The sequence below is a fragment of the Stigmatopora nigra genome, chromosome 16 (genome assembly GCF_051989575.1).
Source record: "Stigmatopora nigra isolate UIUO_SnigA chromosome 16, RoL_Snig_1.1, whole genome shotgun sequence".
Lineage (NCBI taxonomy): Eukaryota > Metazoa > Chordata > Actinopteri > Syngnathiformes > Syngnathidae > Stigmatopora > Stigmatopora nigra.
Genome location: NC_135523.1, coordinates 9,724,859 through 9,747,851, shown reverse-complemented (window position 1 = coordinate 9,747,851; position 22,993 = coordinate 9,724,859). Strand labels below are relative to the sequence as shown.

The following is a 22,993-nucleotide window of genomic DNA, read 5'->3' as shown; positions in this document are numbered from 1 at the left end:
GTCAATATGATTGTCTGCACTATTCTGCTTTTGTGACGTCATTATTTATTTAGTACCTGTTTATTTCTAATACGTAAAAACGCCCCCGGCCAACAGTGAATGAGCTCCCACCCTCTTGTCTTCCATGGACACGGACAGACGCACGCGCATACATACACTCGAAAAATTCGGCAGCAGCAGACCCCCCTTAGGACCCCCCCCCCCCAAACACACACACACAGGCACACACACAACACACACACACACACCAAACAATCCATGCACCCCCTCCCCCCTCCCCGCGCTCTCGTAGTGTTTCGCCCAAAGCTTGCAATATTATTTATTATAATAGTAACTTTAAGTATTTAATACTATTCCTGTTTCTCTCTTCTTTTTTTCTGCCGCAACGGCACGTTCAAATTGTTAATTTTAAAATTAGGCCTTGCACAGTTTAACAGTAGACCTTAACGGGTTAAAAATGTTAGTTATTAAAAAAAAAGAGGAAGTAACTAGAGGACTGTATTTTATTTTCTTAACTAGCAGTTTTTTTTTTTTTGGAATACCCAGCCTGTTTGGCTGGAGCTTGTTATTCACTGGCCCTCCAGGCGTCTGATGTCCTAAACCTGCAAGCTGTCTTTAATAAGCGTCAGAAAATGTACCTCGAGCATTGTGTGCATTCATTCATATTCATTTTTTTAACAAGAGTACTAATAATGTTTTGGTGTGTTTTTTACATTTACTTCTTTGTAAAGATAATATTTCAGTTTTTTTAATAATTATTTTCTGTGCTGTTTAATTTTTTTACATATGGTTGATTTAGCATTTGAATATATCATATATATTTCGGAAAATTAACGTATTTTTTTAGGGATTATATTAAATACCTTGAAACCACTTTAAACTTTTTAATTCAAGGATGGCATGTGTTTTCTGAACGTATATGATTGAGATAGTGTGCGACCCTAGGATGCGTCAATTGTGGTGCTCTGACACCACCGTCCGACAGAAAAGTGGAAAACACTGAAGGGTGACTGAGTATCCTTTCATTTTATCTTTTGGCGCCACCGTGTGTTAAAAGGAAGGCGCTGGATTCTTAAATTTATGCAGTATCTCATCTCATTTCATTTTCTGAACCCTTTTAGGGTTGCGGGGGGTGCTGAAGCCCATCAGAGCTGACTTCGGGCCAGAGATAGGGAACCTCCCAAAATTGGTGGCCAGACAAAAACAAGGCACATGGATACAAACGCTCATAACTAGGGGCAATTTAGAGAGTTCAATCAGCCTATCGTGCATGTCTTTGGAATGTGGGAAGAACCCGGAGTACCCAGAGAAAGCCCACGTAGGCCCGGGGAGAACATGCAAAAAGAAAAAAAATACAGAAAACAAGAGATTTTTGACTGTGGTTTGCAAAAACAGGATGGAATAGACACGCATTTGTAATTTGAATTTTTGTTTCTAACTTTCTCCAAAGAAGCAAAAACTACTGTTGTTTTTGTTTTTCTCTTTGGGACAGAAAACAGAAGAAGTTAACCAAATATTATTAATATAAAAAATATTTATTGTTTTAACCACCATTAAAGTAAAGATTTTTTTTTAATTTACGTCTTCAATTCTAAAATATTTCATCCGTTAAAACTATACAAATATATTTAGACCTCTTTTTAAAATTTATTTATGTATTTGAAAGATAAACACTGCATTTCCCGTCATACATTCTGTTTCTCACTTTGTGTAACAGTGATTAATTTCCGGTGGGGTACAAGGACCTTCTTAGCATCAGAGGAGAAACCAGACGAGCAAGGTTGGCACTTCAGAATTACTTACATTGGCTTTATTTTTCGTAAAAGAGGAACACTATCTCACTTAAACTGGATATGCATGTTGCTTTTACACGTGAATGTAATGTTAACCGAACGCGTGTTGTCCACACCTTAATGCTGTTCTTATCTATGCAGGCGCACACTTGCAAAATGGAACAACACAATATGTAGTATACTTCGCTTATAATGTCGTCGTTATGCGTGCATTATCGCTTTTAATACATTTTAAACAATTGATGTAAATTTTCCAAATTGGATATGATCGGTAAAACAATTGGTTTTTGATTGTACAGTTAAAATACCCATTGCTTGTCATAATGAAACACTATAACTTTGGACAGGCAATTGACATTTGACTGTGTTCTGTCAAACTCTGTTCGCCCCTTTGTTTTTATCTGAAGGCAGCTTGTGAATAAACGTGAAAAAATATATGTATATATATATATGTGTGTATGTGTATACACTGGTTCCTCGACATATGAGCACCCCGACATACGAGTGATTATCTCGTTATATGAGACAAATTTCGATCAAATAATTACCTCGAGATACGAGACAAATTTTGAGATACGAGAAAGCCAGGTGGCCAAGACATGAGAGGGTGTTTATGATTTTAGCGCACTGTCTTTTTTTGCCACATATCTTTTGTGTATAACATATATCTACAAGCACTGGATGGAGCGTTGCATTTGTTCAGTGTTTTTTTTCTCCATTTTTTTTGTGCGGACATTTATGTGCATAATTTTTGGAATATTCTGAAGGGAATACAAAAGCAAACTGCCCATCGATAGTGAAAGTCGGGGTCGAGGCAGGGAAAATAGAGCTAAACCTCAAACTTAAATGTTTTTTCAGAGGTTTGGAACAAATTAATTTGTTTTTAGTTCATTTCAATGGGAAACGTTCGTTCGAGTTACGAGAATATCGACATACAAGCTCAGTCCCGGAACGAATTAAGCTCGTATCTCGAGTTACCAATGTATGTGTATGTGTGTGTACATGTGTGTAAATAACTGTATATTGTATGCATCTTTGCATATATACGTGTATACGTATGTGTACGTGTGTAAGTGTGTGAACCAGTGTGTACGTGTGTTTACGAGTGTTTACGAGTGTGTACGCGTTTTTGTGTATATTTGTAAATTTGTATATGTTTCTATTTATATTCCAGGAGTGAAACATGTCTGTGGATTGGGTGGGATATGGATATGCAGCCCTGGTGGCGTCGGGGGGAGTTATCGGCTATGTGAAAGCAGGTAGGTGCATTTCTATTATTTACTTGACCCATGCTCCATGTGTGGCATGTCAGATACAGCTGATGTCCTCTTTTGTGTGCTCTCTTTCAGGCAGTGTCCCCTCCCTGGCTGCTGGCCTTGTTTTTGGAGGACTAGCTGGTGTTGGTGCCTATCAGGTCTCCAATGAACCCAGTAATATTTGGTTGTCTCTCGGTAGGGATTTTATTTAATTTATTCATTCATTCATTCATTTTCTGAATGTTATCCTCACAAGGGTTGCGGGGTTGCTGGAGCCTATCCCAGCTGACTTTGGGCCAGAGGCGGGGGACACCCTAAATCGGTTGTCAGCCGATTACTGGGCACAAGGAGACAGACAACCATTCACACTCATACCTAGGGGCAATTTAGAGTTTCAGTCAGATAACCATGCATGTTTATGGATTATGGGAAGAAACTGGAGTACCTGGAGAAAACCCACACAGACATGCAAACTCCACACAGTTGGAACGACCTGGATTCGAACCCATGAGCTCAGAGCTGTGAGGCTGACGTTCTAACCACTCTACTGCCTTATTCATTATTTTTTTTAATTCATTATGTTTGTTTTCGCTTCTTGCGTTTATAAATTATCAATCGACTTCCAGCCACATCAGGTGCACTGACGGGTGTCATGGGAAAAAGGTTCTATGGCTCCAGGAAGTTCATGCCTGCTGGCCTAATTGCTTGTGCAAGGTAATTTTTGTCATTGAATGACTTATTTTTATTTCATTTTTTCTACAAATGACTAAATTTTTATGTGTTTTTAAGTTTTTTGATGGTGGGCAAACTCAGTATGATGCTGCTCAACAAACCACAACAGTCCTGATGAAGAAAAGTTCTCTAAAGAAGTCATGTGCAGTCATAAAAGTGAAGCAGTAGCTCTAATTATTATTAGTGGTTGTTAAACAGAATATTTAAAAAAAATGGTTCTGTCATCAGATGGTCAATGATTAATTACAAGGATTTCAAAATATTGTATTTAAACCGTATTTTGTATAATAAATCATAAAAACTCACATGGACATTTTAGAGTATGCTTTCATTTTTAATCATCCTTAGTTTGCTTTCATCCATTTATTTGTATGAAATGTATACAAAAACAAGTTGAGATATCTATACATATTACTATTCTGAGAATGTGTGTTTGTCCGTTAACATCGGACAAAACGGAAACAACACCGTACATCCGATGTTACCGTGCTTGTTTTGTTTTTTAAATTTGGGCCCCAGTTTTTCAAAAAAAGACATATTTTTAACTGGGAGTCGCATTTTTAAGGTAAAAAAAAAGTGCAACTTTGGGCAATTCTTTTCAGTACATGCCAAACTTTTAGACAAAAATTACTTTGTATATTTAAAGAACCATCAAGACAAACATTTTAAGCTTTCTTTTTCCAGGTCATTGGCTGCACGTAGCTAGGAATCGATTAAAAACCCTCAATTTTCGACACGAGTGCCTTCTCTAAAACACACTATTACTAAGTTCGGCACGAATTTACGACTGCATTTTACATCTAACAAGATTAGGGGGACGGCTTCTGTTACTTCCGTGACCGGACCTTTCGTCGACGGACACTTCGTCCCCAGACGTTTCGTCGAACGGGCGCTTGGTCGCCGGACAGTTCGTCGAACAGACATTTCGTCGATGGACAATTTGTCGAAGGATGATTCGTAGACGGCCAATTCGTCGCTGGATTCGCTCGCTCTCAAATTATACTCATGAGAGAGATTTGACTGTTGAAAGCGATTATTCAGGTAATCTCGCTATCAAAATTATAATCGAGAGAGAGAGTTTGTCATTGCATTGACAATGTCAGCATTAACATCTAAATATCTAATATCAAAATTATCAATAAATTGCGTATTATTGGCGTGTGCACATGTTTTTCAATTTATGTGTTCCTGGGTGACATAACGAAACTGCCTGTTCTGTGTGTGTATAGACAAACTTGCCTCACCCGTGCCCATCCCACATTTTATACTATTATTGTCATGTCCCAACACCTGCTAAAGTGTTTGGATCACAACTTCCACGTAAGCCTCTGATACACTGAATTATATTATTTTTAACCCCTATAGAGCACTCATTTAACCCATCGTTGTAGACGTCCGATTCATGTTGACTGAGATGCGGACGAACCTTCCTTCTCTCAATCATGAAAAATTAGTACTCACAGCCAGTCTTCCCAGTTTGAATTGGGGGTCTATCACTGTCATGACATACATGAGATAATTGTTGTGAAAAAGAATCAACCCTCGAATGTTTTTTATTCATTTTAAACGTATACAATATCAATGTCGTATCAGAGCGAGGCAAGTTTGTCTATAAATGCCAAATCACGAGTCCGTAACTATCACTTATTTAGGTTTTTTGCCGAGTAAACGCACCTTATGGAGAAGCACTACCAATTTCGTCATGCGCAATTTCTGGGTGTGATGACAAGTAGACTTTTGTTATTGATGATGATGACGACAGGGCCTATGTCCGATTATTCTTAAACTGATGTCTGTCATTTACCTAAAAGTACGGACTTGCGATGGCGGATCACAAAGGCAAGTAAAATAAATGCAATGTAAAAAAAATAATAATACAATAAATAGAACTAGCAAAAGACAGTGTTGGTGTCGTAGGTTATATTCAATCCCTCCTACAGTTGATAAATTTGGCTCTAACTGGTCATTGTTAAGGACACTGTCCAGTATTAAGAAAATCAGCAACTTACATTTGAACAAAAATGTACAAACTCCCTTGTTTCTCCTGTCACATTTGATCCTTTAAAAGTGATTATAATTAGTTTGAAACATAAACAGGACCTATACTATGGCCTATACTATTCTGCCTTTACAAAAGATAAAAAAAATTCAGCCGAGATTTCGATCAAAAAGTGATAAAAATGATAATGGCTTCTCAGTGTACTTCTATCTTATTGTGCTTTTATAGTATATCTTTAAAAGCAGTTGTCCCAGTAGGCAGTTAAAGACGAAGGACCTCCAGCATCCAACTACCGATTTCCACCATACTTTGAAGTCCAATCTACCCTCCCGTGGACTGGCTGGATGGCAGGAGCTCTACTCATTAAATTGCCAGAGGTCTTCCCAACAGCTGAGTAGCTACTTCCTTTCAATACCTGAGTTCCATCTGTCCTCCTTTTCCAACCCTCGTAATCTGGAAGAAAGATACCAAACGTTACTTAATAAGTGTTAATGTAAAGTATGTCTGTTACAAACGCTAATTCCAATTATACAACATCCTCGTGTAAAATGTACATAAAAACAAGTGTTCTTTGCAAATCCCTTTCAATCTTTTTTCAGTAGAAAACCCACCCATTTTTAACTAAATAAATAAAACGCTGAAATTGCAGACCCCCTTTCAACGATATTCTGATTACCAATGATATGAAAGTTTGGGTAGTCCTGCTAATTTTCAAGATTTTCCTTTATAATAGTTCGATGAATCATCAATTTCAGTTAAATCTCTAAAATGTAATAGCTGAGAATTAAAAACAAGAAGAATATAGTGTGTAATCATGATTTAAACGGAAAAAAAAAATCTGAAAAACAGGCGAAAGATCGTAAGAACAGTCAACCATACTCACAGAGCAAAAAAGTTTGAGCATTAAATCTGTTGTATTGGTAGTGTTTCCAAGAATATAAGTTGACATGGATTTGCAAACCATTTTATTTGGATTTAGGGTTTGTAGAATAATTACTGTATTTTTTTAACATTAGGCCACTCAATGAATGAGTTTATTTCATATACATACTGCATGTGCGTCTGAATAAATGGCATATAATAATATATTTTATATGTTCTTCATCTTTTAACATTGTAATTATTCATTCATTCATTTTTTGAACTGCTTTATCCTCACTAGGGTTGTGAGGGGTGCTGGAGCCTATCCCATCTGACTTTGGGCCAGGGGCAGGGGACATCCTGAATCGGTGATCAGCCGATCGCAGGCCATGAGGAGACAGACAACCATACACATTCACTCATAACCAGGGGCAATTTAGAGTGTCCAATCAGCCTACTACGCCTGCCTTTTCTTAATGTGGGAGGAAACCGGAGTACCCAGAGAAAACCCACCCAGGCCATGCAAAACATAAAACTCCACACAGGTGGACTGGCCTGGATTTGAACCCAGGACCCCAGAGCCGACGTGCTATCCACTCAAGCCGCCGGGCTGCCCTTTGTAATTATTGTTTTATTTATTCATTTGCTTTTCATTTGTGGTTTTATGAATGTGTGCTTTGAGCACTTTAATGAAGTGGTATAAATTATGTGGCAACTAAAAGGACACTCCAGGGTAATTGAATTCAATAAATTATTTGAATGGGTCTAATAAAGGAGTGTTGTTAACAAGCCTTCTAAGTTTAAAGTATAAACAAAAACCAAATCTAAACACAAGGCTTCAAAATATGGAAAAATTGAGCTAGTCCATCAGGTCGCAGGCAGTGTAGGCGTGTACGGTGAATGTGCTCAAACCAGGCCCCTCTCCAGTGGAAAATGTCCAATTCATAACACGAGCTTGTTACAACGTGAATGATATCTTAAATTACTTTTCATGTGGGCAAAACTAATTTGCCATGCCAGTGAGGCTTTGTGAAATCAAGAAGAACCTTCCTCGTCGGCTGGGCTTGGCAACAGCCAGCCGACGGAGAGCAAAGACCCAAGGAAGCACTCCAATAGTAGTCATGGTACCTCGTGCAGCAGATGCCATAAATAAAGGCCTACGGTCAGCTAAAATTCGCCCAAACTTTAGCAGGTCCTTTACAGCCTGATAGCTACTTATACGCATTCACAGGCATTAGGGAAAGGACTTCCTGACTACAGGGGCCATGCTTGCTATTTGCTGTCTGTCTGTTATTTCTTGCATTATTATACAAATTCCACAAAAAAGACACACATTAACCAAATGCAAGATGTATTTTAGTGAAGAAGGATATACATTTTCAGCTGCTGTCCCAAGAAGTAATGACATAAATTCAGTGGAACCTTGGCAGGACTGCAGCCCACCATGTTAGGATGGGCTTGTTATTGTTACTCCATTGCTTTCTCTGTGTGTTCTAATGTTAGTTTCCCTCCTCTTGTTTGTCCCTCCTGTCTTGCCATTGCTTTCACACAGCTTTATGTCATTTAGAATTAGTTCCTGTCTTGTCTATCTAAATCCCACTGATAGTTAAATCATAAATCAGATTGTCTGCATTTCTTTTTGTTCTCGCAATGCTTCCACGTTACTCCGATCCCTATTCCATATGCCTCGTTCCTCGCCTTCCCGTATCTCCCCTTGTCGGGTTTGGTTATGCGATTTGATTTCTAAGTCTTTGATATTTTCTAAGATCCAGCTTAAGTTATTAAAGTTTTGGTCTAAGCACCACCTCCCTCATCCTCGCCTGCTTCCCTGCGATTGGGTCTTAATTCCTCGGTTCCTCGCCTCGACCTCTTGCCAAAGACGTAACAGACCACGATGCAACCAAAGATAGCTGGTGGACCGCAAGGCACCGCTGTATTCTAGCTACACTGCGTCATTTTCCGAATAACATAAATACAGTGTTCCCCGCTACTTCGCGCTTCAGTTAACGTGGACTCAGAGCTTCGCAGATTTTTTTCTGGAGAAATAAAAGTAAAAAATTTAAAGATATTAATTTAAAATTATAAATATTCAATAAGAATATATCAAAAAAAGGCCAAAGAAATGGTCAATAACATGGTGAGAGTTCAGGAATCGCATTGATGACGTCATGGCTGTTTACAGGCGCATCTTCACCGCCCAAAAAAAACAATGTTCACAACTCCCAATAACGATGTTTCTTACGTGCAAAAAAACTGCAGAAGATCCTCCATCCGGACTACTATGATGTTTTTGCTTTGTGGTGCTTTTGTGCACGTGTTATACGTTTCTTTAAGCATTTTTGAAGGGGCACGCCTACTTCGCGGAAATGCAGCTATTGCGGGGGGTCCCAGTCCCCATTAACCGCGATAACCGAGGGAACACTGTACACATACATGCAAGAATTTATATTTTTGGGGGGTTGAATAAGGGCTGTCAATTGGTGTCAACAACTTCGTGGCAAAGCACTTGTGTTTGGCAGATACCCATTACCTGTGCTTAAGGACCCTCTTTTAGGTTTGCCCAAAAATCACAGCAGGTGAGTTTCTTGCTGTACGTCAGACATTCAACACTCAATTCTTGTCAGCCTGTGTGGATGTTTTCAGCACATTATTTTCTAATTAATTTCATATATTTGGAAAAAAGTTAACAAAATAACTGGAGTGTCCTTTTAAGTGTGTCTGATGAAAATATGGTTCTCTATATGGAAATCATAAGAAATGTTGTTTATTTCTACGAAACTATCTATCTGGGGTCTACTGAATTGCATAAGCAGCTTTGTTGTTTTACTAAAATTAATACCTCTATTAGTTTCACTCAAAGATGAGATGGACTTGGGCTTTGAACATTTAGTTTTATCTTTTCTAATTTCAGGTGAAGAGGATGGATTGACTGGAAGAAGAAAAAAACAGAAGTTAGGAACAAGATCCAAAGTGAAACAGAAAGGTTGAAACTAGACAGAACACGAAAGTTTAGTGTCATTTTTTAATTTTTTTTTTTACAGCAAAGCCTTTTCTGTTTGGTAGAAATACCCAAAAAGAGTTTTTACTTGTGTGATGGCCGGCTAAAGGGGCGAGCTGAATCCTCTGTCCCACGGAGCCCACTTCTTTTTTTTGTAATGAAGGGATGAAACCAGTGGATAGGTTATACTTGGTGGTCACAAAGTTGCCTGAAAAGATAGTAAAGACAGTGAGTTACTATTTCTATCAATAAGAGAAAGAAGCAGTCAAACAAACGAGTCAGTTTCAATCTTGCGTGAAAGGGTCCAACAGAAATACAATTTTTAAATCCTGACGTGTCATAATGTTGAAGGAAATTGCAAGGCTTTTCAACATTGACTACAATATTCATCCTCGGTAAAAGGATATATTTTTAATGAAAATAAAATATAGATTGTCAGATCCTGATGTATTAAAGATTTTGTGTCAATCTGCTTACTGACGGGAAACATGAAGTATTCTTGAAATGTCATTAATTCGTTTGCAGAGGGTGCTGGAGCATATCCCAGCTGACTTCGGGCCAGATCCGGTGTACACCTTGAATCGGGGGCCAGCTGATCACAGAGCACGAGGAGACGGACAACCATTCACGCTCACACTCATACCTAGGGGTAATTTAGAGTGTCTAATCGGCCTACCATGCATGTTTTTGGAATGTGGGAGGAAACAGGAGTACCTAGAGAAAACCCACGCAGGCCGAGGGAGAGCATGCAAACTCCACTCAGGTGGGCCGACCTGGATTTGAGACTAGGACCCAAAAGCCGTGAGGCCGACGCGCTATCCCACTCAAGCTGTTGAGCTGCCCTACTTGAAATAGCATGAAGTTAATTCCGAGTCTGTTGGGAAATTGATCTAACTTTATACTTCTGTTATTTTTTTTTTACTGAGGCTTAGAGTGGGTTGTCCTGAGACCAACATCATAGAAAACAATGAAATTCAATGCATATTGCGAGCAAAACCTTTTTTTGAAACAAATATTTCCTGTGATCCAGGTTGCTGTTTGGCAATTACAAAACTTGAACAGGATAATTGATTGTGTGTTGACAATTGTACTGTAACTTGTGATGATTTCATTATATACAGATAATTGTACCATTTTGGCTTATACCGTATTTTCTCGCATACATGCCATAATTGATTTTAAAAAATGATGACTGAATCAATGGTATGGCTTATATGTGCATAAATTTCACTTGACTTGCACGAAACGCCATAACGCAAAACAATAAGGCCAATGCGGTCATTTATTTCAAAATAGAGAAATGATAAACAGATAATACGCTTAACAAAATTTTAGGAATGTGCAATCGATCGAATGAGCAGACGATCCTTTCGATTCATAAAATATCTCAGAAATCCCACGTGGGATGATTTTTCTTAAGATTTTCCCTTCAAAGTAATACATTTGTACTCCCTATTAAAACCATGAATATGGAGGTGAATATTGTGAATCAGGGGGGATCTTACACGAGAGAAATTGTAACATTCAATGATTGTAACGCAGTTTCATGGGTACGGCTTATACATGGAGGCGGCTAATATGCGATAAGATATGGTACTTTAAGAGCTGTCATTACTCTGCATCAGATGTTTGATCACCTTAAAACTCTTTTCACTCTTTTTATGGTTGCTTTTGCCTCTCTGTTAACTTCTGAGAAAACATGTTGAGAGAGCTCAGTACCAAACTCACCAATAGGAGCATCATGTGAGCACAGTGGCACCGTCACCCGTTTTAAACATTTTTTATTAGACTTTTCTGCATGCATACTCCCATTGATACTCATTCATTAGAAACAATGTAACAATTTTGCCAAAATAATTCAGAAACTAAAAAGGGGCACATATTGTAATGTATTTTTACTTTCAAATTCTCACCCAGCTGCTCAAGGAATAACTTTTAAAAACATGAATTGTTTATGGTTTTCTCTATCAAAGAGGTTCGCACCCCTGCCTGTACATGTTGTACGTAGAGAGGATTTCATTGGCTCAATAGCACCTCCAGAAGGTTATAGAATGCTATCTATGTAAGGTATTGGCCCAAATATAAGACAATCCTGATTATAAGACGACCTCCTCTCTTTCATGACTCAAGTTTGAAATAAGACTTTTTAAAAAACAAATTAAATTTTCATACAGAAAATAAATACAGTACATCTAAAACAAATGATTATAACATATTCGAGAGGAAAAACATGTTATTTTTCCTCAATCAAATCAAGCAAAAACTGTCAATCACATCTTATTATCTGAACATTTAAATGTGTAAACTAGAAGGCAATCACATTTGTGAATGAATGGCTTTTGTTTTTTTAAACGAAAATAAACCAATCTACTGTGATAAAACTACTAAATTCCAATAACTGCATTAACCTTCAAAATGTTAAAGATACCTAGCGCCATCTAGCAATGTGAATGGGTATAATGTCTAGACCCCGAATTAAGGACAACCGACACTTTTTCCTTCTTATTTCAATGCAAAAAAAAACACCGTCTTATTTTCGGGCCAATACGGTAAATGTGTTTTGTAATTTCAAAGATCTCTATAGTTCAGTAGTCCCAAGTTCTTTACTTGTGCAGTTTTTACAATCGGTTACCGTTTATTGAAATGAATTATGTGTATAAATATTTATGAAATGCATATTCAATAGGCACCACGGGTCCCGTCAGACAATAAATAGCAATTGATTTAGGTCTTTCAATATATTAGGGATAGACTCAAAGAGGTCTGTCAATTGGGAGATGGTTATCAATGTAATACGTCAAATGCGGAATTGTTTTCCTTTGAAGCAACCACTGCTACTCGAGCTCTTTGTTTTTCAGTATAACTGTGTATTCAAAAGCGTACCCCCATGGAGCTTTTTAGCTGCTTGAATCCTTCACGTTAAGTTCAATGAATGAATACATCAACCTTGTTGAAACAGCCACCCTGTGGTTGTTATTTTGTTTATGTTTAGCCAGTGTCATTCATTCATTTTCTGAATCGCTTATCCTCACAATATTTACTGAAAATTACTGTGACTTTTGTTCTTGCCTTTCCCCCTATGAAGTCTCACTCATATTGTATTAACAAAAAAAGTATGTTCCTTTTTATTGTTGTTTTTATAGCTATTCTTGAGTCGCCTGGTGGTGTAGTGAATAATCTGCCTGACTTCAGTCCGGGCACACTTGGGCTCGGTTACCGCTGGTGGCGGTACGATTGTGAGTGTGAATGGTCGTCTGTCTCTCTGTGTGCCCTACGGCTGATTGACGACCAGTCTAGGGAAAGGCTCCAGCAACCTTTATGAGGATGGCCGCTACGGAAATGAATGAATAAAACTTGATTTCTTTGCGGCTGGCGAGTGGTTAGCCCGTCGCCTTCACAGTTCTGGGGACAAGGGTTCAATCCCAGGTGGATATTCGGGTACTCCAGTTTCTTCCCACATCCCAAAAACCGGGTAGACTGTTTGAACACTATCAATTGCCCGTAGGTATGAGTGTGAGCATGAATCGTTGTCAGTCTTCTTGTGCCCTTTGATTGGCTGTGGCCCGAAGTCAGCTGGGATATGCTCCAGCACCCTCAGGGTGTCACCTGCCTGGTGCCTGTAGTTAGCTGGGATAGGCTCCAGCACCTCCCGTGACCCTTGGAGAGGCTAAGACACTTTGGTGGAAGTGGTTGCTAAGCAGTCAACTCAGAAGTAGAATAGCTACTCCTCCCTCTAGTTTGACTATGGCTTTTGCCAATCTGAAATCACACTGCCCTACTATTAGATCGTTACTCAACTGAGTTTTTTTTCACACAGAGAACAAAAAGGTGTATTATCGGCTAGCAGAAGCTATACAAACACTGCTGCATTTAGGCGTATGAGCGGGTACTGCAGTGGGGTTGCAATTGGTAGTGAGTTTAGCAAAACTTGTTATCTAGGAGCCTTAATCTCATAAATAAGAAAAGGAGATGGAGAGACGAAGTGAGCCGGGGAAAAGAGCAGGCACAGTAGGGTGCGATGTTGTGTGACTTCTTTACATGACAAATGCATTGTTAAGTTCCCTAAAGTCGCAGACACTAAGCTTACTCTGATAACACCACTTTTTAAATGGCTTCTGTAACCAACTCAGGGTAGACATTATCTGAATAATTACCATTGAGGGCCTCTTTGTGATAAAGATGATAATGTGTGAATGAGGCTACATATAATAAAAAAAAACATTTTTTTTATCATTACGCTAATAATGGAATATCACTTTGTGCAACACACATCCTCCAGCTCCAATAAACATTAATTTGCATCAAGATAAACTCATACCTGGGTTGGCTCTGTTCATTGATAATCCAGCTCCATTGGAAATAAATGGATTGTTTACAGTATTTGAGGAATTCTCCCACAAGTCTCTCAATCTAAGACTGGCCAACACTTTTTCCCCTGATGTGGCCCGATTCTGGCCGATCAATCCTTAAAAACACACATTTGTAATCATGCAATTTGTCATCGTTGTTAGCCGTCACACAATTTTGAGTCAAGACTGTTTACCGGGTAGGTATCTTGACTGGCTGAGATAATGCTGGCGTGCTGCAGATCCTGGCAGAGTAGGGTCCACTGGACCAACTATAACATTGTTGGGTAGTTTGGTAACAGCGCTGTAAGAATACATAGGCTTATGCTCCAAACTCCTGCAGAATGAAAAAGCAAATTGCAACTCATGCAAATGCATATGTTAGATGTCATAATGCCAAATAAAACTAGATCTCCTCTACAATCCGTGGATAAGCTTTATTACATACTGAGGCTGGAGCTTCTTCAAGTTCCTCTCCTCCTGTGAGTTTCCTAAACTAGGTTTCTTCGAGTGAGAAACAGCTGTGTCTGACTGATCAGAATTATCCCAACTGTCTGAGGTCTTTGTTAAAGTCTGGCCCCAACGGCGTCTTCCATTCTTCACCATGCCTGTGGCATCTGATACATTTTTGTTTTCATTGCCATGTGATGCTGCTTTCTGAAAACAGTGATACATTGGTAGTCAAAACAAACAGTGTAAGGTCAAAGCAAACCTACATACATCCATTATTCAAAGATAACAATTAATACTTAAGGAGGACTCACTTCTTGGTTGATGTCACCTGGTTTACTGGCTTGAGGTAGGATGATTGGCTGCAGAGGTTGATGCTGCTGGATGTTTTGGGGAGGGGATTTGGAGGCTTTGAACTCAGAAAATGTTTGTTTGGGGTCCACCCTGGAATCCGAGACCTGCTTTTGTATAATCTGTCGGGCCTGGACCTTCTTTGCCTCTTGGCTGTGAGGACGAGGACCCAGGACCTGTCCAACCTGGAAGTATGGGTAGCGAAGGGCCTTGCCAGAAAGGAGAGAAATGATTCTGTCAACAGTGTTTTCAGACATAATTGAGGAATACTTTAAATTTTGTAAATCTCATTCATACATGCTTTAGGAAGCTAATGTGTTTAGTACCTGTACAGCGGTGGGCCTTTTTTTGGGATCCCACTGAAGTAGGTCTTTCATCAGAGCAATCGCTTCTCTACTGGCATTGGGAATGAGCGTCTTTAGAGGAGTCGGCACACATTGAGGGAAGCGAAAGTTCATGGCTGAAGCCAGTTGGTAGCCCTCTGGCCAGTCCAGCTAATGAAAAAGACAATGAAAAGCTTTATGGTCTATTCATATGTCTCTTCAGATGCTCATCCTGGTTGAAGGTCAAAGCATGTGCTGCGTTCTATCCTGGCTGACTTATTGTTATACAGTTACCAGTTGGGTCATTCTCAGTTAAGCGTATCCCGGTCACACTGCACAAATGTCACCAAAATGAAACTGTCCACTCCTATTTAAAGTATGATATTTTTCACTGTCAACTCACCTTTATTTGTACAGCAATCCCATAACAACTAGGGATGTCTCAATGCTGTTTTTTTTTTAACTTCCAATCTGATTCTTTTCAAGATGTGTTTAGCTGATACTGATCTGATACCATCATTTTTCATCCAGTAAAAATGCTAGTCTTAGATGTACCATTAGGGCTCACTTAAATAAGGCTCTAATAAGAAATGCCTAACGTATTTTATACCATGCTTTGGTGAGAGATGTCCTAATGCCTTTTTATCACTTCCAATATGATTCCAAGATGTTTTTCCGATTATTTACCAAGCTGATCCCAGAATTTTTCATTTAGAAAAAATAATGCAAAAAATATGTGTATTAAAGTAAAGTGTATCCATCCATGGTGGTCCCTTCTGTACCCCCATTAACTTTAAGAAGATATGTTCTATTTTAGTCCATGTTCTGTTGAGGGATGTCCCGATGCTTCTTTTTCTTATTCCCAATATGATTTTTTTAAAGATATATTCTAAAACACTGCTGATGTGACAACCATCCCATATTTTGGTGTTTGTTGTAACACACTGTTGGGTCAGTCATTATGTATTATTTAAATGGGTTGAGACATGGAATTTCATTGCCTGGTCTTCCAGTTTAAAAGAAGTAGACATCTGTTGTTGTTGATGAGTTCATTACACAAAAAAACCCAAATTGAATTCCATCAAGACTGTCATCATTTTTACACTTTACTTAATAAATATCTTTTAAAATGTTTGATTTTATGTGAATATTGAGTATGTCTTGTAAAATATAGTGATTTAGGTAGTAACAACTACCGTGTTGTCCAGTGATGTATTTTTATCCAAAAAATGACTGAAAACAGAGAAGTGGTCAAGGACCTACGCTGTGTCAGTGTGGCACTGTAGCTGCACAGAAGCCGACAGGAAAAGACTGCAGAGGGTGTTTTATTATCATTAGTTACTAAGTCAATAAAGTGTTTATATCTATTTCTCTTTTTGCCTCACCTTCTTGACAGTACCTAGGACTTGACAGATCTTAAAAATCTCATCCACTTCACTGTTCCCAGGGAAAAGGGGCCTGAGTGTGTAGAGTTCTGCCATGATGCATCCCACAGCCCACAAGTCAATAGGGGAGCTGTAAGTAGATGACCGGAGCAGAACCTCTGGTGCTCGATACCTATGAAATGAAAACAATTTCAGGTAAATCCAAACAAACCACTGATTAATAACACAATGTTTTGTTGTTTTTTTAGAAACATAAACTCGAACCATCTTGTTGACACATAGTCAGTATAGGGAGGCTTTGAGCGTATCTCACGAGCCAGTCCGAAATCTGCTATTTTGACTAGTTCTGGACCCATGCACAAAAGATTTTCTGGCTTCATGTCTCGGTGGAAGAAACCTGCAATCATTGTTTTAGATCATGTAAAATTTGGGAAAGTTAAGGATATATATGTACCATATAAACAAAGAGACCTGGACAAATTTGGAACTATCTACAGTATGCTGTTGATCAAATACTAAGATGGGACTGTCACAATACATTTCCATATATTTTGTCCAGCTCTCATCTGTTTTAAGGCATTTTTTTCCGGGAAACATAATATACCTTGGTCATGTGCTGCAGTGGAACTTCCACAGTCATTTATATAACATTGGTCTACTTCCAAGTTATATGTGAATTACAAATGAGTAACTGAATTGAAACAGCCTCAGAATGAAGCATGTGTAAAGTCATTTTTCAAAATAATTTATTAATTGTAGTATTCCCCCACAAATGCATGTTTGATACTATGGTTATAATCATGCTTGTTTGCATGTTTTTTTGTGTTTATTAGTTGTGTTTAACTTTGGAAGCATACTTTTCCAGAATCATCTGTTTGAATTCCAAATTTTATCTCCTTTGAGAAATTCATTTTGGAAGTTCCACTGCTGAATGAATTCTAGCAAATCCACCTCAACAACTACTTTTAGACCAGAAAATGGAGACTAGGTAAGGCTACTTACCATGCTTATGTACAAAAGCCAAGCCAGCTAACACTTGAAACAAGATGTTCCTAAGTTCATTCTCTGAAAACATCTTATTTTCTCTAACATGAGATCAAAGAAAGAAAGAGGAAGGAAAATGAAATGTCAAACAAACTTTGTCCAAATTCAAGACAGGGACATCATGTTAAATATTTGGAAACATGACCAGAAATGTACTCTTTTTACAGATTATTTTGGTTTATGCTGCTGTCAATATGGCATCCTCCACCAACAAGTTTACAAGAATGAAGAGATAAAAGCGGTGATAGTCACTTCAAAAACTATAAGATTCCATCAAAATCTGTGAAGGAATCTCGTAGTGTGAAGCCTGGACAGAACCACAACACACCTACCATGTTTGTGAATAAATGACAGGCCTTGTAATATCTGAAAGATTATGTTTCTTATCACTGATTCAGGGAATAATTTCCTTCTGTAAATACAAGATTAAAAAAGTATCTTCATAAATAGGCTAGCGCCATTGATCAAACATGTAGCCATTTATTTTTAAATAATACCTGTCTAATTTGGCAATAATTATTTATATTAGCGGGTGAACATTCTTGCTATCATGAATGACATAGACAAGGTCTTACAGGAATTTCCATTGTGTAAAATATTTGTTCCTTTACCTGTCCTTCATGAGCTGATAGAGGTTCTCCTTCATATATTCAAAAACAAAGTATAGGTGATCATTCTCTCTGATGACTTCCTTTAACTTCACAACATTTGCATGATTCAGTTTCTTCAGCGACTGATGAAAATAAACAAATACATAAACAAAAAGGGCAGTTCTTACGTATTGTGATAGTCAAGTGCACTACTACTACCATTTAGAAGTCAGTTTTACAGTCAAAAACATGCCGGTAAGGTCCGGGTAATGTAAGTGTTATGCATAATATAGATTGTCACATTCTTTATTTTCTGACAAATAAGGTATGTTTGTTAAGGGAACAAAAAAAAAAATCTTACCTTCACCTCTCTGAGGTTCATACATTCTTCCCATGAGTAAAATTTCCTCTTCATTCTATGAAGAGAGAGTTCCATTTTGCATAGGTATTATGATCAGAGCAAAGCATTGTGTGTATAAATTTTCGATCAATGCATCACATTGAGAGTGGTTTTGAATATTTCATTCATCTTAGGTGCTTAATAACCAGAATGTGAGAAGAAGAATACGTACATTAAATGGTCAAATTCCTCCCACAGCTCCACCATTGAATTTCAATGTACCTGAATTATTAAACTTTTACTTCAATCTCAGTACTGCAAATATTAATCTTGTACCATGATATATTATTTGTATAGTATCTGTTCCAATCACTCTGTCAGAGAAAAGTCAGTCGTAGAAATAACTGGAAACTCAAGAGAGTCATGACATTATGTTCTTCACAAGTGTATGTAAACTTTTGACCACATCTGTATGTGTGAATTTTATAGTGGTGCTTTAAATGTCATTGTAGTACTTGTACAATGTCAATAAAGGCATTCAATATTCAATTTAGTTGAAAAATAATTAGGCCTGTTATTCTGAATGAGACATTGGTCAGCCGTGCATCTTGGGGTCTAGGACAGCATTAAAAAAATAACACCATATTTCCTTTTAAAATTGTCGTTTGTTACATTATGTGTTGTTATATTTTGCTCGTCTGTGGTTACCTGTCCTTTTCGGGCTTCCTTTTAGTAACTGAACACATCCACCTCTCTTTACTTTCACTCCCTTTCTCCATGATACATGTATTGTCTTACATGGTAACGAAACAATCAAGCCGTAAACACATTGTTGGGTATCTCATGAATTATTAAACCTGGTTGACACAATGCTTAAAAAAAACAAATATTGTTGTCACCCTCAGGCAAAGTAGCACAAGTATTAGTTAGTTAATAGTTAATACATTCATTTTCTCAACCGCTTATCCTCGTAAGATTTGTGGGGGGGGTGTTGGAACATCTCCTAGCTAACTACGGGCACCAGGCGGAGGACACCCTGAATCTGTGGCCAGCCAATCGCAGGGCAAAAGGAGAGAGACAGCCATTCACGCTCGGACCCAACCTATCATGCATGATTGTTATTTATTTATTTTTTGTTTGTTTTTTGTTTTGGGGGGGGGGGTGAAACGTTGGGAGGAAATCATAGTACCCAGAGGAAACCCACACAGGCCCGGGTACAACATGCAAACTCTCCAAAGATGGACGTGACTTGGATTTGAACCCAGGACCCCAGAGCTGTGAGGCCGGCGCGCTAACCACTGTGTGCCCTACGACTGACTGACAATCCCAGCTGTCTTTGGGCCAGAGGTGGGGGACACCCTGAATCCGATTGCAGCTGATCGCAGGGCACAAGGAGACCATGCACACTCAGACCCATACTTAGGGCCAATTTAGAGTCTCCAATCAGCCTACCATACATGTTTTTGGAATGTGGGAGGAAACCGCAGTACTTGGAGGAAACCCACGCAGGCCCGGGGACAAAATGCAAACTCCACACAGATGGACATGACTTAGATTTGAACCCAGGACCTCAGAACTGGAAGGCCGACGCATTAACCACTCGCTCCACTGGACCGTGATTTTAAATTTTTGTGGATCTTTAAAAAAATAATAATTTATATTTAACAGCAGAAAAAAATTGAAGTAGTGAATTTGCCATAAGTGAAGTCCCGATAGTCGAGGGTAGACTGTAACAAAAAAAACCAAAAAACACAACCCAGGGGACAAACCATGAATTGAATAGTTATTCATACCCAACCTACCTTTTAATTGCAACAAGTTCTCCAGATTCATTGCTTCTCCCCATTAGCACACTACCATAAGTCCCATCACCTAGTTGCTTCAGAGTGGTGTAGCGGTTCATCATGTCTCACAATGGTTTCATCAGCTTGTTAAAAATGGTTTTAACTCAATGGTCATAACCAAAGTGTAGTTCATCGGCACTTTTCCACGGCAGCTTTTATCTGAGGCGTAACGGTAATTCTTGTGGTTCAAAATTCATCTTTGAGGAATGGAGTGATTGATGAGAAGCTTGATATGAGTCATCACTGGTTAGATGTCTGTCATTTCAAGCCTGTACTAAACAGATATAAAAACACATTTGAAATATTAGAAAATCAATCACACAATTTGATTGCTTACTTTGTATTCATTTATTTATTGGTGTTATCATTGCCTTAGCAATAATGGTTCAGTATGTGTCACACTAGCAAATCCACAGCCAAAACAGATGACCTTGGCAGCACTCAGCAGATTAAGCTGACAGAGAAGTATAAATAGGATGTCACATCATCTCCTTGTAGACAAGAACTCAAATGCTCCACTGGTCTGGTGCTACACTGCTAGTAAAATGTGCAGTTTATTTTTGGAACCAGGAAAGTATGTTATAAACTGGATGGAAATCATATAATTGAGAAAGTAGTATATGCAGTTATTTATCAAGAACACATATTTACATTATATATATATATATATATATATATATATATATATATATATATATATATATATATATATATATATATATATATATATATATATATATATATATATATATATATATATATATATATATATATATATATATATATATATATTCTTTTTTTTTTTTTAGGGCCAATTTTATTCTTACAAAATTGCAACCATCCTTGTACCAAAAAGAGGATTATGGATGTTAAGAGCTATTGCTTGCAGTATTAGTTTTCCATTTCAGTTTGACATAGTAAAACTTTGTTCTTCCTAGCTTGTTAAAATTGCATAATTAATTCAATGGACAAGAATGCTTCAATGACTCACTATTGGCTGTGCTATTTAAAGGAAAATAGGACACTAAAAGGATCAAACTAAATTAGTTCTCTGAAACCTTTGCCAAAAGTACTTTAGCCCACAACACCAGATAGCAAATATACAAACATTGACGTATTTTCTCGCAAATAAGCCATATTTGTAACAACAACAAAAAGACTGAATCAAGTGTACAAATTACGTCTTGCGCTCAAGACTTACAGCATTGCTATACTCTTTTTCACCAGTAGACGTCGGCAAATTAACATTTACTGTTTGTTGGTTATTTTCAGTTTTGCAGTGAGAAAACAACCACTACTGGATTAATTACTAACTTCCTCATGATATTCACCCTAATAATGTGCTTTTGATTCATACAGTATCTCATAAAAACCATGTGCGATCATTTTTCGTAAGATTTTCCCTTCAAAGTATAACATTTGTACTCCCTATTCTGTATTATACACAAGAAATTCTAAAATTCAACGATTTTAAGGCAATTTTAAGGTTGCGGCTTACACACGGGGGTCTTTATTTGCGATAAAATACAGTACTTGTTTAGAGTGTGTATATACAATATATTCCTTAACATTCCTGATAGTTTTTCTAGCACAGGCACAACACTTAAACTAAACAGGAAGGGCAGCCGGTGGACAGGTGCTCTGCACTCCACCCCTTCACATATGGCAACCTGTTGTTAGGAGGATTTAAAAGGAATTAACATATATCCGTGTTACAAATGACACCCGCTAGCCTATCAAGGTCGGTTGTAACATAAAAACGCACATGGAAAATAAACTAAACCCCAATCTTCGTCAAAAAAAGAATTCCATTTTATTGGTGTCAGGTGGCGCAAAAATCTTCACCCTGAGTCGTTTAACCTTATATTCCTGTTTCTAAACGTATATAGGTAAATATAAAGACCTATTAGTGGTTGAGAGTTAGCGTTTGACAGCTCGTTCAGACATTCAACCGTAATTCAACAAGTCGAACTCTCAAATAAAAACGTTCTGAACTTACCGTTTGAGTTGAGAAGATTTCTACGTTATCTGGTGCTGTTGATAAAGACATTTTTCTTTCCATGGAATTCTCGCATCGCCTTGTATTTGCGATAAGACCTTTCTGTGTTTGTGTATCTGTAAGTGCGTCTGTCTGTCAGTTTGGATGCGCGCGGTTGCGTGCACGTGTTTGTGTGTGCGTGTTCGTGTGTGTGTGGGTGCGCGGCCGGTCACCTTGGTAACAGACACACGAGTAGGACGCTTGTTTATCCCGCCCGGGTGGGGTGGTGCAATGCATTGTGGGACTGGTTTTGAACGTTTATTGAAGGATGGAAAACGCACTTGTGATAAAGTAGTATTCAAGTTTTTTTTCAATTGTACATTAAATGATCGTGAAATTTCTTTTGTTATATGAATATTTAAAAATAAAATATTTATTTGTTTATGTGGCCATTATTGTTATTATTGTGAACACTATTCTCAATGCGACGCTATGGCATTTCATTAAATGCAGTCTATATTATTTTAACTACATTTAATCATTTAAAAAAATGGTTATAGAAATCAGTTGAGCCGCTGAATTAAAATTTAAAAAATAGAATAAAAACACAATACAAAGACGCCCACTGTTTCTCAACTAGAAAATGTATATTATCACAGATTTAAAAATAGACTTATATGCAAGTGAAAATGCTTTTCAAAAT

General features: G+C 38.0%; 2 protein-coding genes across 5 annotated transcripts; one reads left to right on the top strand and one right to left on the bottom strand.

Annotated features, from left to right (window-relative positions):
- Positions 1-1,690: 1,690 nt before the first annotated feature.
- Positions 1,691-4,094, top strand: tmem14ca (transmembrane protein 14Ca). Its single transcript, XM_077735841.1, has 5 exons — positions 1,691-1,780; positions 2,968-3,052; positions 3,143-3,244; positions 3,676-3,763; positions 3,839-4,094. Exons 2-5 carry the CDS (start codon positions 2,977-2,979, stop codon positions 3,894-3,896), a joined length of 324 nt encoding a protein of 107 aa, XP_077591967.1. The 5' UTR covers positions 1,691-1,780; positions 2,968-2,976; the 3' UTR covers positions 3,897-4,094.
- mak (male germ cell-associated kinase) lies at positions 4,092-22,518 on the bottom strand. Of its 4 annotated transcripts, none has more exons than XM_077735837.1 (15): positions 22,312-22,518; positions 20,271-20,586; positions 18,490-18,544; positions 18,150-18,271; positions 17,871-17,950; positions 16,759-16,891; positions 16,495-16,666; positions 15,113-15,280; positions 14,750-14,995; positions 14,434-14,642; positions 14,183-14,322; positions 13,958-14,104; positions 9,728-9,847; positions 9,481-9,570; positions 4,092-6,233 (listed from the first exon to the last, which is right to left on the bottom strand). In XM_077735837.1, the coding sequence occupies exons 2-15, from the start codon at positions 20,372-20,374 to the stop codon at positions 6,070-6,072; spliced, it is 1,950 nt and encodes a 649-aa protein (XP_077591963.1). In that variant the 5' UTR covers positions 20,375-20,586; positions 22,312-22,518; the 3' UTR covers positions 4,092-6,069. The 4 variants fall into 4 exon arrangements, with proteins under 4 accessions (XP_077591963.1, XP_077591962.1, XP_077591964.1 ...); XM_077735836.1 differs by lacking the exon at positions 17,871-17,950 and adding an exon at positions 17,497-17,579; XM_077735838.1 differs by lacking the exons at positions 18,150-18,271; positions 18,490-18,544; positions 20,271-20,586; positions 22,312-22,518 and adding an exon at positions 17,497-17,579 and having other exon boundaries at positions 17,871-17,944.
- Positions 22,519-22,993: the final 475 nt, after the last annotated feature.